Source organism: Thamnophis sirtalis, unplaced genomic scaffold (assembly GCF_051295495.1).
Source record: "Thamnophis sirtalis isolate CommonGarterSnake01/CBP01778 unplaced genomic scaffold, rThaSir2_p1.2 scaffold_4, whole genome shotgun sequence".
Taxonomy (NCBI): Eukaryota; Metazoa; Chordata; class Lepidosauria; order Squamata; family Natricidae; genus Thamnophis; species Thamnophis sirtalis.
Genome location: NW_028261384.1, coordinates 88,399,141 through 88,415,847, shown reverse-complemented (window position 1 = coordinate 88,415,847; position 16,707 = coordinate 88,399,141). Strand labels below are relative to the sequence as shown.

Sequence of the window (16,707 nt, the reverse complement as noted above, 5' to 3'; positions counted from 1 at the left end):
TCCATGGCTTTGTTATTATCCATCCAAATGCACCCAATAATACTATGTTTTTTCTTTTGTGGCATTGTTTATAACTCCACAAGAAGCAGGCAAATTGAATCTATAAAACAAGCTTATCTATGTCAAAGAGTTAATTCCCCAACATTGTTTCTAATTTTTTTTAAAGCTTTCTGATCAAAATTAACCTTTTGCTCCCTCTTGTGATTAATGTTGAAATAACACTTCAATATAACGAAGCAAAACAGCCTTCTGATTAAAAAAAATAGATTTTTTTGCTCTAAATCACATAGCCTTCTGTTAAAAATTGATCTTTCTCTCAGATTAGCCTTTTGCTCCCTCTTGTGGTTAATATTGAAATAATACTTATATACAATGGAGAAGACCAAATTAGATTTCTTCTCTGTCTCCTCAGTTCACAGTTTACAATCCTCAAAAAAGTTGCAGCTTTGCTTTGCAATTAATGTGAATGCTTTGCTTTGTTAATGTAAGCACAGTTTACATTTCTCAAAAATTTGAAGTCTTACTTTACAGTTAGTGTCTAAAAAATAAAAATAAATAAAAAGTAGTCAAAATCGGAGAACCATTCAGTTCGTAAGAAGAGAAAAATTATAGGCACGCATTTGCAGTTGGTATAAAATAAGAGGTTGGAAGATAAATCCAACTGCTGTGGTGTTGTAATGCTTGTCTCTTCAGCATAACAAATGGAAGGCTAGATTATAAGTGAAAAAAAGTCATTTTAAATTGCAAAAACCAACAAAAGCAACTCAAGGTCATTTCAATTTAGCATTTGTCTGCTTTTACTGAGGAATTTTTGGTGGATGGAGAAGAGGAAAGCAAAAAGAGAACAAAGAGAGCTCTGATAGCTACATGTCTTAGCTGACCTCACCCAAGTAAAACTTTCATTTTCCAGAATGTCTTCTCTTCTTTCCCTGTGGATCTTCTGAGCTTGTTTGAGACTTTTAATCCATTCATGCTGCAGAGGTGGCCTTGCATTCCTGGTACAATTCCCTCTACAACATCTGAATTGCAACTGTTTCCAAATAACATCTGAACATCTTTCTAAGGAATAGAAATGGAATTACTATAAAGCAGGAGCATAGATTACCAAACTTCCCAGATGATCCAGAAGGAAGATATGATTGTCAGTGATATCGAAGCTTGCTGAAGAACTACTACCAATTCCCTATGCTAATCCTCAGCCATCATCCAGCATGCCAACCAAGAAAGTCTTAGCTGCATTGCCCTCAATAAATCCAATTTGAAATGTTTCAAGATACAGTAATCTGTCTAGAAATATCTGTAGGAAAACTTATATTCATCTCTTCAGAAGATCAAAGCCTGATTTGTAGCCCTCTCCAAGGGATTTAAAGCAGGCTTTTAAAGAAGAGATCTTATGATTATATCTTTTAAACATTATTTTAAGCATTATACTCACTTAAAAATTAAATTCATTTTGTCCCTCTTTCCTTCCCCAAAATACAGCTGGTATGGATGCTACTTTCAAATATTGATTATTGCCGAACTTATATTGATGGAGTATACACAATTTTTAGAACAAGCTGTTCCACCAATTATAAGAACGAATCCTGCTCTTTGTAGCATGTTCTCATAACACAGATGGGAAATTGGTCTGAAATCAGATTTGCGATGATTTAACACATTTCTAAAAATGATTTTTTTTAGATCACCTTTATTGACCCTAAAAGCACAGAATTTCTTACTATGAACTGACTTATTAGACATGAATAATTTGAGTTGTGTGTTGTGTTTTTAAGCTAATGCATCCTAAAAATAGGATTCAAAGCACATGATACATGTCAAAAGAAATATCAAATCATGATAATACCAGTAAGTATGAGAGGGATCTTGATGTGATCAATACCAGTAACTGTAACAGGGATCTTGGAATCCTAGTGGACAATCATTTAAATATGAGTCAATGATGTGCTGCAGTAGCCAAAACACCAATGCAACCCTAGGCTGCATTAACAGAGGGATAGAATCAGGAACACGTGAAAGCACTACCGCTTTACAAAGCATTAGTAAGACCACACTTGGAATACTGCATCCAATTTTAGTCATCACAATATTAAAAAAAAATTGAGACATTGGAAAAGTGCAGAGAAGAGCAACAAGGATGATTAGGGGGCTGGAGGCTAAAATTTTTGAAGAACCATTGCAAGAATTGGGTATGGCTCTAGTCTAATGAAAAAAAGAACCAAGAAAGATATGATAGCACTGTTCCAATATTTGAAGGGCTACCATAAAGATGAAGTATTTTCCAAAGTATCAGAAGGCAAGGAAAGAAACAATGGATGGAAACTAATCAAGGAGAGGACCAACCAAGAACTAAGGAGAAATTTCCTAATGGTGAGAACAATCAACCAGTGGAATGGCTTGCCTTTAGAAATTGTGCTCCATTGTTGAAGGCTTTTAAGAAGACATTGGACAGCCGCTTGTCTGAAATGGTATAGGGTCTCCTGCTTGAGCAGGGTTTTGAACTAGAACAGAGGTGGGTTATTCCCGGTTCGGCTTGGTTTGGCTGAACCGGTAGTGGTAATCTGGCCTGGGTTCCAAACCAGCAGTGACCCAGGCTGGCCATGCCACTGACCAGTTCCCCCGTTTCCATTGCTGGCATCTTTTTTATTAGCTTTTAATGGTCTTCATTCATGCACAAAACTATTTACAGCCAACTGCGCATGTGCGAGCAAACGCAAAGCGAACCTACCCCTGGGCTAGAAGACCTCCAAGGTCCCTTCCAACTCTTTTATTCTATATTTTAAGATCCCATTTGACTAGAATGAAGAAGGATTTGTTTCAATAGTCAGCATAGTTATATCACTATAGATATATTGCACCCCTCTTTCCTGGAGAGATGGGCAAAAAACAACCAGAACAGCACTTTTCCTAACCCAGAATCCCCAATAGAAAGATGACAACTGAAGGGCTTTTAGTTAACAGTGCCACGCAAATCCTATGTTTTTTTTTTAATTACATTTTTCAAAGAATAACACTAGATTGCTTACGCTTTATCAAAGCAGTTTAAAATTGTTTCTTGAGAGAAGAAACAGAACATTTGCCATATCTTTTGATTCATAAATTCTTGTGAACAGAAGTACTTTTTCCTTACATATCACAAAATCAAAGACGTCCTCTTTCTAATGGAGAAAGGAATAATTTCTAACATGTCCTGTGGAAAAGTTTGACCATTACAGGGGAAATGGTTCCTCGTGGGTGGTATTTTTTAATTGAGTGAAATTAAATGCATATTTTCCACCAATCCTGACTGGATTAAATTAAGATGTGACCAGTCACTGGAATTAAAATCAGGAATCCCATTATAGACGTTTAACACTTCATATAAAATTACCTCCTTATATATTTACATTAAACAAGATAAATAACAACTATTAGGCTAACTGTATTTTAAAGTAAGAAAAATTCTTTTTTTCCAGATCACATTGATGAAAGGACTGTGTGCAATAGTGTTGCTCCTGAAAAGGATGTGGATGGATTCCATATTTTCAATATTGGGCGATTGTGCCTCGACCAGCCTTCCATTATACCTGCCACTGCTGCTGCAGTTTGGGAAATAATAAAGAGAACTGGTAACTGAATCAAGTGTTTTAAGGAAATGGGGGTTAAACGCATTCTGGAAATTTAACTGAGAAAAAGAAGTATAAGCTTAAACTATAAACTACCAGACCTCCATTCTTTAAATAGTTTCAGTACTAAAATAGGATTCTTTTAAAATTCGATCAGCACTGCTATCAGGATTCCAACCAATACCCTAATAAAAGCAGGAGCGTTAAGCCATCTCTCAGAAAAAATCCAGTTGTTTATTAGGAGTGCCATGTCAGCACGAACCAAGTGAAGCCAGCTCTGACTTCACCCAATTCGCGCCTTGCCTCTGATCCTGTTTCTCCCTCCCTCCAATATGTGTCACCAGTCACATTCCCCAACGAAAGCAATTTCACGGGTCGTAGAAGTCACTCCCTCTGGCTGTTATGGATCTCCGTGGAGATGACCTTGACTTCGGCTGGCAGGAAGCATTTTGTTTTGACTGAAGTGCGAATTCCTCGGTGCAGCTGTGAGGCGTCATTTCTCATCCCCCTGCCTATGGCAACTCAGGAGTGGGTCAGGAAAGCTTCACAGGTGGATATTAATAGTATTGTATTAGTGACTCCAGTTTTGGAAATTTAAACACATTCAGAATTGTTAGATATTCCCTGATCATGTTTCTATTAATCTAAAATTTTATTCTTGTCCTTTTATTCTCCTCTTTTAATTACCTGATGGAACTCTCTTGTTAGAAAAGTCAATATAAGTTGAATAGCTCTTCCTGTTCTTTCTTTCTTGTTGCTGTTTCATTGGACAGCCCATATATTGGGTCTGCTTTGTTCCTTTTATTTTTAATTGATCTAAAGAAGTCTTGCTCTTCTTAGTTTGCAAACTCATTCAGATTTCTGAGACTATTATTCCTTAACTGAGTACTTATTTGTACTTAGGTGATATGACTTCTTTCTAACTTGTATACTGTAGTGCTTTTTTCTTTAAGTTGTCATGAAACTTTTTGTATCATCATACTGTCTTCTGTTCTTCGTTATTTTTTTCTTATTCTATGCTGAATAGTACTAGCAAACCACTATTCATTCTCCCCATTCAAATGCTCAGTGAATTTGGTCATTGGAACTAATTATTTATTCAATTTATATAGCCACCCATTTCACCTAAGTAACATTACACAGTTTACATAATTAAGAACAACAATTAAAAGTAAAATAAAACCATTAAAGCTCCATTAAACAGTTTATTAAAACAAAACTACTTTGCAGAAGAATACAATTAATTATTAACAATGCAATTAACCAACAGGTTTGATACTGCTTGATGATGTTAAGAGCCTGCCAGAAAGCCAGCAGGGTGATTGTTCATCTAACCTGAGAAGGACAGGAATTGTCCCAAAGAGCAGGAGCCACAGCAAACCAGGCTCAATTCTTGGATCCTATGAGATGATGTTCCTTAATGGCAGGACTCTTAACATGACTTTTCTGCCAAACTAATAGAATGGGTAGATTTACCTGGGGAGACACAGTCTCTCAATAACTTGGACCCATTAGTTGCTTTATATGTTCCCAACAATCTGCTTGTTCAGAAGGGAATTGTTTTCATGTCTAAAATATTGTTCACATTTCATCTGGGCTCCCTTATAAAGCAGGAGTGTCAAAGGCCCGGAAGCCAGATCCGGCCTGGCAGGTGCTTAGATCTGGCCCGTGGGACCACCCTGGAAACAGCAAAGGACTGGATGCAGCCCTCCTGAGCCCTGTTTTCATTGGCAGAGGGTTGTAGGAAGCCGTCACAGCCAAAAACAGAGGTGCCCCTGGTGATATTGAGCTGTCCATGTCTACCCTGGGCCCCCAAGGTACCCTGTTATGAAGTAAGCTTGAGAGCGCTGCACTTAAAAAAGAGAAGAAATAAGTAATGTGAAAAGTACTACCACATATACTCAAGTCTGTCCACGATTAGATAAACCCAATTTTGGGAATGGCACCTAAAATTCTCAGCTTATCTGTGAGTATGTTTGGTAGTTATACTTCTAATACTCTTTAACATTTTGAAGTATAAGCAGAGTGTTGATTATTTACATACACAAGTGATAAAATATGACTTGTGTTTCCTGCATGAAACAAAGAATAGAGATATCGTTATGGAACACTTACAGTCTTTCTACTAACTTTTAGAAGAAACCATTACAGAAAACAATAGAGTGAGCACGCATGCACAAGTGGTGGGATTATAGCTCATCAAGAAGAAGGGTAGCAAGGGAAGATGCTGTTGTATTTATGGATAGAGAATTTGCAACAGGTAGAAATTTATGGCAGTGAAGTGTTTCTTCTAAATTCTTCTAGTGAAGTGTTCAGTTTTCTCGTGCACACATGCTTTCTATCTTTGTGATTTTAAATTCCAGAAATAATAATGTAATGGCAGTTTAGTTATATAGATGCTCTTTTGAAAATGAAAACTGAGCAGCAAGAACAGAATTATTTCTTGAATTATCCTAGGCATAGTAACAGAGCTTATTCTTCTTAGTCCTTTGTTATGGTGTCCATCTTCTCTTTAGTGATCATATTTTGTTTATTATATAAAGTAAATTTAAAATACTAATTTAACAATGAACAAAATAAAATTGCAGTTGACTATTGTGGTTATTATTTGTAAATTATTGCCTTCAAAAAGTCATATTAAGCCTTTTGTAATAATAAAAATTGTAAAAACCTAAATTTATTACTCTTATCGTAATTCTATGGTAAAAATTAAATTAATGTGTAGTCAGGAAAATGATACATTTAATTTCACAAGCTTCCATATGTTTTTAGTTATTACTATTATTTTTTAAGGAATACAGACATTTGGAAGAAATGTTGTTGTAGTTGGAAGATCAAAAAACGTTGGAATGCCAATTTCAATGCTTTTACATTCTGATGGGGAACATGAAAGGCCTGGCGGTAAGTTGAAGAACATTTTACATTATTCTATTGGAAACTTTAACAGGGCGAGAAGGAAAAGATCTAGAAAAAGAATAAAAAAGACCTCATTCCTTATTGTGCAAGCAGTAAAATCAGTTTTACTTAATCGAAAATAAGATTTCCTTTGGGGATAAATTTATTTTGTAGATAAATAAATATCCTATTGCCACTGCTGATAAATGATAAGCTTGTAGTGATAGTCTTTTTCTTTTTATATCTTTTCCAGAATTATTAAGATTGGAGGGGTGAGATTATATTCTGTTTTGCACTTATTTAAAAGACCAAAAACATTTTTTATCAATAATAATGCATTAAAAATAACATGGGAAAACTAATGTTTCTGTTTAGAAATACAAAACTCCATCTTTATGCACTGAAGGATAATTCACTTTTTCACAGAGATCACCAAAGTGTGCCTTTTCTTTTCTCTGTCTTTTCTCTATACTGCCCTTTTTTACTTATATATGTGACAGGTGATGCTACTGTGACAATAACTCATAGATATACACCAAAAGATCAGCTGATGATTCATACACAGCTTGCGGACATTGTGATAGTTGCTGCAGGTGAGGAGCATTATCAGTTTTTAAAAGTTATTCAATGGAATTAAGCATCAGTATTGGGCTGTTTCTGTAATTCAAAATTTAATGTGTTTTGCTAAAACAAAGTTTGCTAAGATAATATGAAAATCAATGTAGATTTTAAAGATGTAGTAGTATGCAATTACAATTAATGCAAATTATTTGTGTATTTATTTATTGAATTTATATTGCCGCCTATTTACCCATGGCAACTCAAGGTAGCTTACAGAATATAAAACTACATTTAAAACAATAAAAACTAACAAACAAAATAAAAATATATAGTCCAATATAACAAAATCACCTCCATTTAATGGGCTCTATCCTGCTTTGGGTTCCCTAGGCCCCCTGCCAGAACTAGGTCTTCAGTGCATTGGGGGAAACTAATCAACGAGAGAAATAACTTAGAATTAAGGAGAAATTTCCTGACAGCTAGAACAATTAATCAGTGAAACAACTTGCCTCCAGAAGTTATGAATGCTCCAATATTATAAGAAGATGTTGGATATCCATTTGTCTGAAGTGGTGTAGGGTTTCCTGCCTAAGGAGGGAGTTGAACTAGAAGATCTTCAAGGTCCCTTCCAACTCTGTTATTCTATATTCTGTAAGGTTCCTGTCCTGTCCTGTCCTGTCTTCTGGAAGAGTATTAGAGTGGGGGCCATTCTAATCTCTGGGGAATGATGTTCCTGACAGAGGGAGCTACCACGCAGAAGGGCCTTCTTCTGAGTCCCACCAGGTATATCTCCCTCAGGATGGGGATCGCAACATTCCCTGCCTTCCCGCTCTGATGGGTCGGGTAGATATGACCAGCAAAAGACTGCCCCTCAGATAACCTGGTCCCAAACCATTATATTATATTATCTAAAATGGCTGTGGAGCATTCACAGCCAAACTTCAACCTCAATTTACTATTCTTCTTTAGTTTATATTGGTTTGCTTTTATTTTGCTTTTTTTAAAAAAATGGCAATTTGACAAAACTCTTGGGGGAAAAAAACCTTATAAACTACATCATAGATAGGCATGGTTTTGTGCCTCCAAAAATTGTGTGTGGGTGTGTGTTTATTCACACACAAACACACACACACATACACACACAAACCTAAACCCACACACATGGATATTTCATTCACCTTTCCTCATCCCAAACACAAATCCTTGCACACAATCATGCAACATACCCATGCACTCCATTATATTACTTGATGAACTGATGTTGGTTGCATGAGAATTAATATTGCCCCCCCCCCCTAAATTTCTAGCTTGATTTGTTGACATTCATATAAAGTACTGTAATAGTCTTGCGTGGACTAGATAATAAAAACAAGTTACAGTCGTGTGACTGAGTGGAATTTTTCTTTGTTTTTCTAAATCACTAAGTTTTATTTTGATTAAGATACTGTGTTTTATTACCTTTAAGGAAAAAGAAACATACTTCAAAATTAGTACGTTTGTAATAGGTTAAATACACCAATATCTGTATAGAAAAAGTTGTCTTCAGACTTACATTTCATTTTATTAGATTTGAGATTTTTTGGCATGCAAATATAATTCAAATGGCAAAATCTACAATTATTCCCCCTCCTTCCTTTCTCCCTGTTCCTGATGTCTTCTTCATAGACCTCTGATTCTCCTGCTTAAATTGCCATTGAAGTAGGGATCAATCAAGGGGAGCTGGCTTTGTTTTCAGTTCTGCCAGTCTCAACTTTTGGCATTTGTCTGATGAGAACCATTTGCCTTTTTTAATCTCCATGGCACTCTTTTATAACTGCTGTTGCTTTCTTCTTTTCAGTTCAAGAATGAAAGTTAGGTTTGCTTCCTTCTTGCCTGAAAACACTCTCATTCAGCATTTCTGTTATTATCCCTCTCTTTTCTCACTTATGGTACCTGTCATTCGGTCTTCATCTTTGGAAGGCTCCTTCATGTATTCTTAACCAAGAACTGTATTGTATCGGTCTCTTCTATATTTGCCTTTTTTTTCTTTTTATCAGGATGGATATGAGTCCTTCCCAGCCTATGGTTCTCCAGTAATGTTAGATCAGAACTTCCACAGTTCTCTCCCACATTATTATTTTTATTTATGTGTTTATTTGTAGAATTCAGGTCTCATTTTCCTTTCTGGAGCTCCAGATAACTTACAGAGTTTATCTCTCACCACTCAAGTTTATCTTAAGAAAGATCCTGTGAAGAAAATTTAAATGAGAACTCGTCATCCTCAGTGGGGAGCTTCATTGCTGATTGGGAGATTTTAATTTCAGGGCAAATCTATACCTTGTCCTTGCTCCAATCACTGGTATGGATCATCCTCCAGTTCTTGAGTACAGAAACTGATATAGTCATCCTCCACCCACTCCTAGCCCCATCACAACTAGCCCTCCTTCCATCTGCTGTTTCCAAGCAGCCCAATAACAGCTGCTTCTGTACTGAACTGCCAGACTTCTAAAAGTATGCTCTGGTGGTTGACAGCATTTAAAACAAAGTTGTAGTCCATTAAGCCAATGAACTTTCCTCAATTTTGTGTTTTTCTATCTCTTATGGAAGCTCATAACTTCATTTAGCAGTAATGTCTCTCTGTGGTTTTTTGTTTGTATCCAGGTTTGGTGAAGCATGTTCCTCTTGTTTTCTCATCACTTTCTCACAGTACTGCAAAACTTTCCTTTCTTTTGGATTTTTTTCTAAAAAAAATATTTCAATTAGGCACATTGACATGAAATTTCAATACATGCCATTTCGATTATATGATGCACGACCATAAGTTTCCCTTGCTGCAAACTTTCCTTGGATCCATGGTAGAACATAAAAATGAAGGAACAATCTGTTCCCCCTTGCTTTCATTTTTCCAGAATTACAGTGACAAAGGAATAGTGGAAGAAGAGAAAGAACAAAAAACAAAAATGGAGGGGTCATTATTTTTGACATTAATGAAATATAGGAAAGAGTTGTGAAGGCATGCATGTATGAAAACATCTGGAAAGCAAATTAAAAGAATTATGACTAGCGAGGAAGGACTAGTGAGGACTAGTGCATCTGGGAAAGCAAAGTAAAATGAGGACTAGTGTGGAAATCCCTTAATCAGGCACCAGGCTATCCACCCACTCCGAGGCCAGCCATAGATATTTGCCTTTCCTTCATAGATGAAAGTGCTCAAAGAAGGGGAACAACCAATCAGAAATTGTAGACCAAATCTGACCTTGTGGTCAAACCATTGCAGTCCCGACTGGATTGTTTAAAGTTGCCTTCAGGAATAGTCAGGTGCTACAAAAGAGACATGATCACTGTTCCCTCTAAGGTGCGCGTGTGCGCAGCCGCGCACATGGAAAGAAATCTCGCGCAGAAGTTTCTAACTGCCGCGCAGAGATTTCTACCAAAGCAAACGTGGGGAAGTCCTTTGCAGGCGGCTAGAACTGGCCTCCCGCAAAGGACCTCCCCAGTCTTGTTTTGATGAGCCGCCAGTCCTCTTGCTTCTTCTCCTTCATCAGCAAAGCTCCCGCTGGCTTCCCAGCCCATGGCAGTGGTGCCACTCCCTCCACGCGGAGCCCCTGAGCTGGCTCCCGCGTTATCCCACCCCCTTCCTCCTCTGCCGTGCTTTTGAGGCCGCGGGAGCTAGTAGGAAAGCGGCGGAGGTGGAGGCGACGGCAGGGGTAACCCAGAGCCCAGCTGACTCCACCTCAGGTCCCGCCGGCCGCGGATTTGATTCGGCGTAAGTGGGGGCCGAACACATGCTGAGCCGACTTTGCGCAGTGAGGCAGAGTAATTAACCCCCCCCACAAAGAACGTGTGTGTGTGTGTGTGTGTGTGTGTGTGTGTGTGTGTGTGAGAGAGAGAGAGAGAGAGAGAGAGAGAGAGAGAGAGAGAGAGAGAGAGAGAGAGAGAGAGAGAGAGAGAGAGAGAGAGAGAGAGAGAATTGGATCAAAATTGGTGACCAAAGGAGTGGAGGGAGGGAGGGAGGGAGGGAGGGAGGGAAGGAAGGAAGGAAGGGAGGGAGGAAGGAAGCCCTGCCCCCTGTGAAAAAAACTGAAGATGGAGCAGTGAATGAATAAACCATAAAAGCAACAAACAGTTAATGCGTAAGTAAGCTGAGGAGCAAGTTCTCAACTAAGGAAGCAATATAAGAAAGAAATATAAAAAGCTCAATATGCCAAAACACTTATTTTAGTCTTCATTTAATTACTTGTACTGTAGTCTGATGTAACGTCTTTTTAAAGTTAACGTTAGTTAGAAAATATAGGGTACAAAACTTAAATAATAAAAAAATTGTACATTCATTTTGAAAAATAAATGCAATACTTGATTAATTTCATATCTTTATTTAAAATAGTTTTGGCATGGCATATGATTTTATTGACTCAGTTGGAAATGATGTGGATGTTGTATCTGATTCTGAGGTATATATATTCTTAAGTAACATAACATATAGCATATTGTCCAAACTTGCTAGACTATTTAATTGATCTTACTACTTTAAAGGGGGAGAGTTTCATGATAAATTATTTTATTACATTTATGTTGCATTTATATATTATATTTATTACATTTATATTCCACATTATATAGTTGTATTGTTATTTTAGTGTATATTGTCAATTTCGATAGATATTATATTGATATATCAATACTGATTTTAATCATACTAAATAACAATTACTGCTATTATTTATCAGCATTACATATTTACAGTTTTTAATATCGTTAGTCGTATTTTAGAATAATAGCGTTATCTTTTAATAGGATAATTGGCAAAATCTAATTCACATGTGATGGGTTGCATTCCAAAGGAATGTGAGAGGACAGGTTGCCTGCAAAATGCCAGGACCCAGGCCAGGACCCTGTTGGTGCCATGTCTCTCTCTAGCCAGTCTAACAATCTAAAAGCTGAGCAGAGAGCCTTTTTTTTTTTCAGGGTGAGCGGAAAAGTATAGTCTTTGGGTGGCACTTTTCATGCCTGGCATTCATCAGGCTGAAACCTCGCTAGCAATCGGCGCTTGACGCTTGGTATGTTGCGCAAATGTCCAGCAGACGTGACAGCAGTTAAACTGTGGCTCTCTTAGGTGCTCAGGCATGAAACTGTGCCGCTCAAACACTATACTTTTCCGCTCACACTGAAAAAAAATTAGAGGGAACATTGGACATGATATGTGGAATTGTCTTAATCTAATCAATCCTAGGGGACCCTTGTTTATTTCATATGTTTGTAATTACAAATGTGCATATCAAATTGTAGAAATTGTAAATTGATTAATATGCTCTTTCTGGTTCTTTATATTCCATATAAATAGTATACAATATATAGCCATATATACCATCTCCCAATCTGTGTCTTTCTAACTAGATGCAATATTTTCTAAATGTATCTCAGTAAAACTTTTGAACAATATTTTTAATTTGTGATAAATGGACAGGATAAATGTGGGATACAAGAGATATAGTGTAGTTAGGGTCGTGGAAGATGTGCAAGTATTAGATAAGTAAACACAGTAGCTCTGAAACAAAAATCCAACAAGTGATATATTGGTGAAAAATAATTGTTTCATATGGTTTCTGAAATTTGTCTTGCTTTATTTGCGCACACTACAATACAAAGTATTGTCATAAATATATTGTCTCGTGTGTGTATATGTTATATATATTGTATGTATGTATGTATACATATATGTATGTGTACATACACACACACACACACAGACACACACACACACTGTTTTCCCCAAAATTAGGGTCTTATTTTCTTTTGAAACCCACCCCCCCCCCCAATAAGCACTTGGCCTTATTTTTTGGGCGGTCTTATTATTGTTGAGGTGTAGGAGGCAGCGAGCGTGATCATCTCATGGCTGCTGCTATATTGTAATCTTTTCAGGGAGGACTTATTTTCAGGGGATGGCTTATTTTAGTACATGCACTCAAAAGGCCGACTGGGCTTATTATCTGGGGAAGTCTTATTTTCAGGGAAACAGGGTAGTATTTCCTCAAAAACACTTTTCTCTGGTTCTGTAAACTTAATTGCATTGATGGTTTCAGGTATTCCAAAGTTAATTACTTCTGATATGATTAAAAGAGGAGCCGCAGTGATTGATGTTGGTATCAACCATATTCATGATCCTGTCACTGGAAAGACAAAGTTAGTAGGAGATGTAGACTTTGAAGGTAAGCCAAATTCCTATGTTCTTAGACAGTGGTGGGATTCGATTTTTTTTACAACCGGTTCTGTGGGTGTGGCTTGGTGGGCGTGGCAGGGGAAGGATACTGTAAAATCTCCATTCCCTCCCCACTCCAGGAGAAAGTTACTGCAAAATCCCAATTTCCTCCCAATCAGCTGGGGCTTGGGAGGTAGAGAATAGATGGGGGTGGGGCTACTCAGAGGGGGTATATACCAGTTCTCCAAACTATTTATTATTTACTTATTATTTATTAAATGTATTTATATGCCGCCCAATCCCGAAGGACTCCGGGCGGCTTACAAAAAATATAAGAAAAAAACACATAACGATAAAAGAAAACAATTTAAAAACAACAAACACCCTCATACATTCATTCTAGTTGGGGCTGGACCTCAACAGTGAGGTCAACAGCCCCAGGCCTGCCGGAACAGCCAAGTTTTTACAGAAGAATAACTCAAGTGATAGAAACTATATCTTAAAAAATTGTGTCATTCCATCAATTATGTTGGTGCCTAATGAAAATGGAAATGGCTGTATTTTTATCCTATATTTCATTAACCCTACTGCATTTGTTGATTTGATTTTTTTTCCATTTGGATTGAAGCAATGTTTTTGAAATTTAATGAAAATTCCTCATTTTCTGCAAATTTTGTAATAAGTAATTATAGCTTTGGTTTCAGGAAACTCAGCAAATAATATACTGTTTCCAGTGTCGATGAAGAAACAGGACCTGTAATTTATTTCAGATATTATACATCTGTAGTTAAAAAAAGAATTGAACCAATTCCTGGGCATATGAATAACAAATGAATAAAATAGAAAGAGGCAATGGCATCCATAGGGGATGTTAAAGCAGGCAAGATGGTGACTGTGATGTTATACCTGAGCCTTGGCCCCTTTTTTTAAATACAAAAGCAGTAGGACTTATGATGCTACTTATGAATCATCAAGTTGCTTGTTTGACGCCTCTTGTGGATGCTGCTGAAAACAGATTATACGTGGTGACATAAATGTAAACCTGTGTTCATTAACCCTGGGATTAATAAACAACTATTCAACAAGTGGGAGAAACCCTTGCATACTGATAATGTGTCTGAATCAAGCTTGACTTGACTTACAGTTTAATATAATTTCAACTGGTTTCTATTAATTCCTATTTTATTTGAGACTCTTTGTAACAAGAACCATGCTGGAACTGGAAAACCAGTGTTTTTATGTGTCTTTTTAAAGAAATCCTGCTATTCAGCTACCTCTAGATGCTCCCAAAAACAACCTATGAAAATATTATTGTCCATTGTTTGGGGGTGGGGATTACATTTGAATATACACATATATTAATACATGTTTTACACAGTTTTTTTTCTTTTTTTATATATCAGAAGTAAAGAAGAAAGCTAGTTTTATCACCCCTGTCCCAGGAGGGGTAGGACCGATGACAGTTGCCATGCTCTTGAAGAATACCTTAATTGCTGCAAAGAAATTGATTTGTTAAAATGTATAAATTGAAGTAATTCTATAGGTATATAAACATTTATTTTTGTTACAAATTTATTTATTAAATGTGTTTAATTATGTTAGATTATTAAGAAAAGATTTATTTCCAAATCTGTTACAAAAATGTATACTTGCAATGAACTGATTTGATTGATTTGAGGTTTGAATTGATGTAACTTCTATGCATAATCCCTGTCTAAATGTTTGGTTCCTGTTGGAGTTGTGCTGTTTTTCAAAGGCATATTATCAACTGGATTTGAAGTGAAACCAAAACCTGGGTCTGAGTTTCAGATATACAGTATAATGCAACTCCAGCAGACAATAATAAAGGGCTCATATTCCATTATGCACATGGGTGTGGGGGCACTCAAATGAATGCTAAGAACTGTGATAGATGCTTATCAGGCATTAATTGGGAGTTTATCTCTGGAAACATGGGCTTTGTTGATAAATACAATATGTTCACAATTGCAAAAAAAAAATGTGTACAAATTTTAAGATGCTTTTGATCTAATTCTCAGATGTATATTTATATAAAAAAGGAAAATGTTATCCAAAGCAAATGTTTGTGTTTCCAAGCAGTTTTCATCTACCTCGAGTTGATTTTTTACAGCTGAGAACTAGACAGTGACCAAGCAAGTTTACTCTACTTAACTCACTTGAAGCATAATTTCCTTAGCAGAGCAAATGAGATTCTACCTAGGAGGCGCAACAAGGCTTGATTAGTGTTACAGTGTGAATGAATATTTAGATAAGATAACCTGTGATTTTTGTAAATAAAGCATGTTGTAAAATGTTTGATCATATGTTATTAGGAACCCAACTAGCCACTTAGCTACACTTTTTTATTTGGTTGCCAGAATAGAGCTAAATTGGTTTTCTGCATATGAAAAATATAAATAAATATGTTTAAAATCCTCTCCTTTTTCTTAGTTATTACATTGATGTGTTTATTCTCGTTGTATTTCTTTGTCATTGTTTACTTTATTGTTCAATTATTTTACTGCTGTTTACATGCTTTTCATTTTTCTTTCTTTTTATTGTAAGCTGCCTAGAGTAGCCCCACAGCAAGGTAATGGCAGATAAATTTAATAAATAAATTAATAAATAGAATATGAGTCATTAAAATTTTTAAGAGTTGAGATGGTAAAGCTTATTTATCATTTATGTGCACTTAGGCAGGTTTGGAATATTTAAAGAAAATCTGTAAATAACGATAGACAATATGCCAGATTATAAATTCCGAGTTTGAGATATGATAATTTCATGCAATAATATTGTAGTCCTGAAATATTGCAGTCTTAAACTTGTTTTAAAATAAGAATGAAGTTATTTTTTTAGATATAAAGTATTTGGACTTCGAAGCATATTTCCACAGTTTAATTAACATTGTTCCTTAGAGGAGAGAAACCTTCTTATATGGAGGAAATGAATAATGTTATTTCAGCTATCATGGATGAAGCTGTCTCACTACAACTGGCTAAAACCAGGAGGCATGTAAAAGGGAAAGGCACACTCTGACTGAACACAACTTCTTCTGGTTGCCTCTATAATTTTCTTGACATTTTTATGGATTTTTTTTTCATTTATTTTTTTGTAGGCTGTCTTTTGAATTCCCAAAAAGTGCACACCCAACTCCTCTATACTAACCCTGCTTAGCTTCCCGAAAGTTTAAATATGTAGTAGCAATACAAATTATAAACATGACTCCAATACATGATATGACTAATTTATATAAATTGGTCTCCTGCTGAGTTTTTTGCCATAATCCATAGCTAGAGAGACTTTATTAACATGGTACTTTTATAATAATTATCTCATTGTATTTTCTCTTTAACTTCATATTTCCATGAGATCCTTAAACACAGACTTCTCATTCTTTATGTATTTCTAACTAAACCATTCACATTTGGTTTGCAATGCCACTGTTTTCATAGATCAACTTTCATTCTT

At 36.2% G+C, this 16,707-nt stretch overlaps 1 protein-coding gene across 2 annotated transcripts in view; it reads left to right on the top strand.

Moving 5' to 3' along the window:
- MTHFD2L (methylenetetrahydrofolate dehydrogenase (NADP+ dependent) 2 like) overlaps positions 1-15,672 on the top strand; it is a 34,444-nt gene extending 18,772 nt beyond the window's left edge. For both annotated transcript variants that reach the window (XM_014058957.2, XM_014058958.2), the window contains 5 exons: positions 3,456-3,608; positions 6,399-6,506; positions 7,001-7,093; positions 13,121-13,246; positions 14,640-15,672. In XM_014058957.2, the coding sequence (XP_013914432.2) occupies positions 3,456-3,608; positions 6,399-6,506; positions 7,001-7,093; positions 13,121-13,246; positions 14,640-14,752 (593 nt within the window). In that variant the 3' untranslated portion in view covers positions 14,753-15,672. The remainder of the gene's footprint in view (positions 1-3,455; positions 3,609-6,398; positions 6,507-7,000; positions 7,094-13,120; positions 13,247-14,639) is intronic.
- The last annotated feature ends 1,035 nt before the right edge of the window (positions 15,673-16,707 follow it).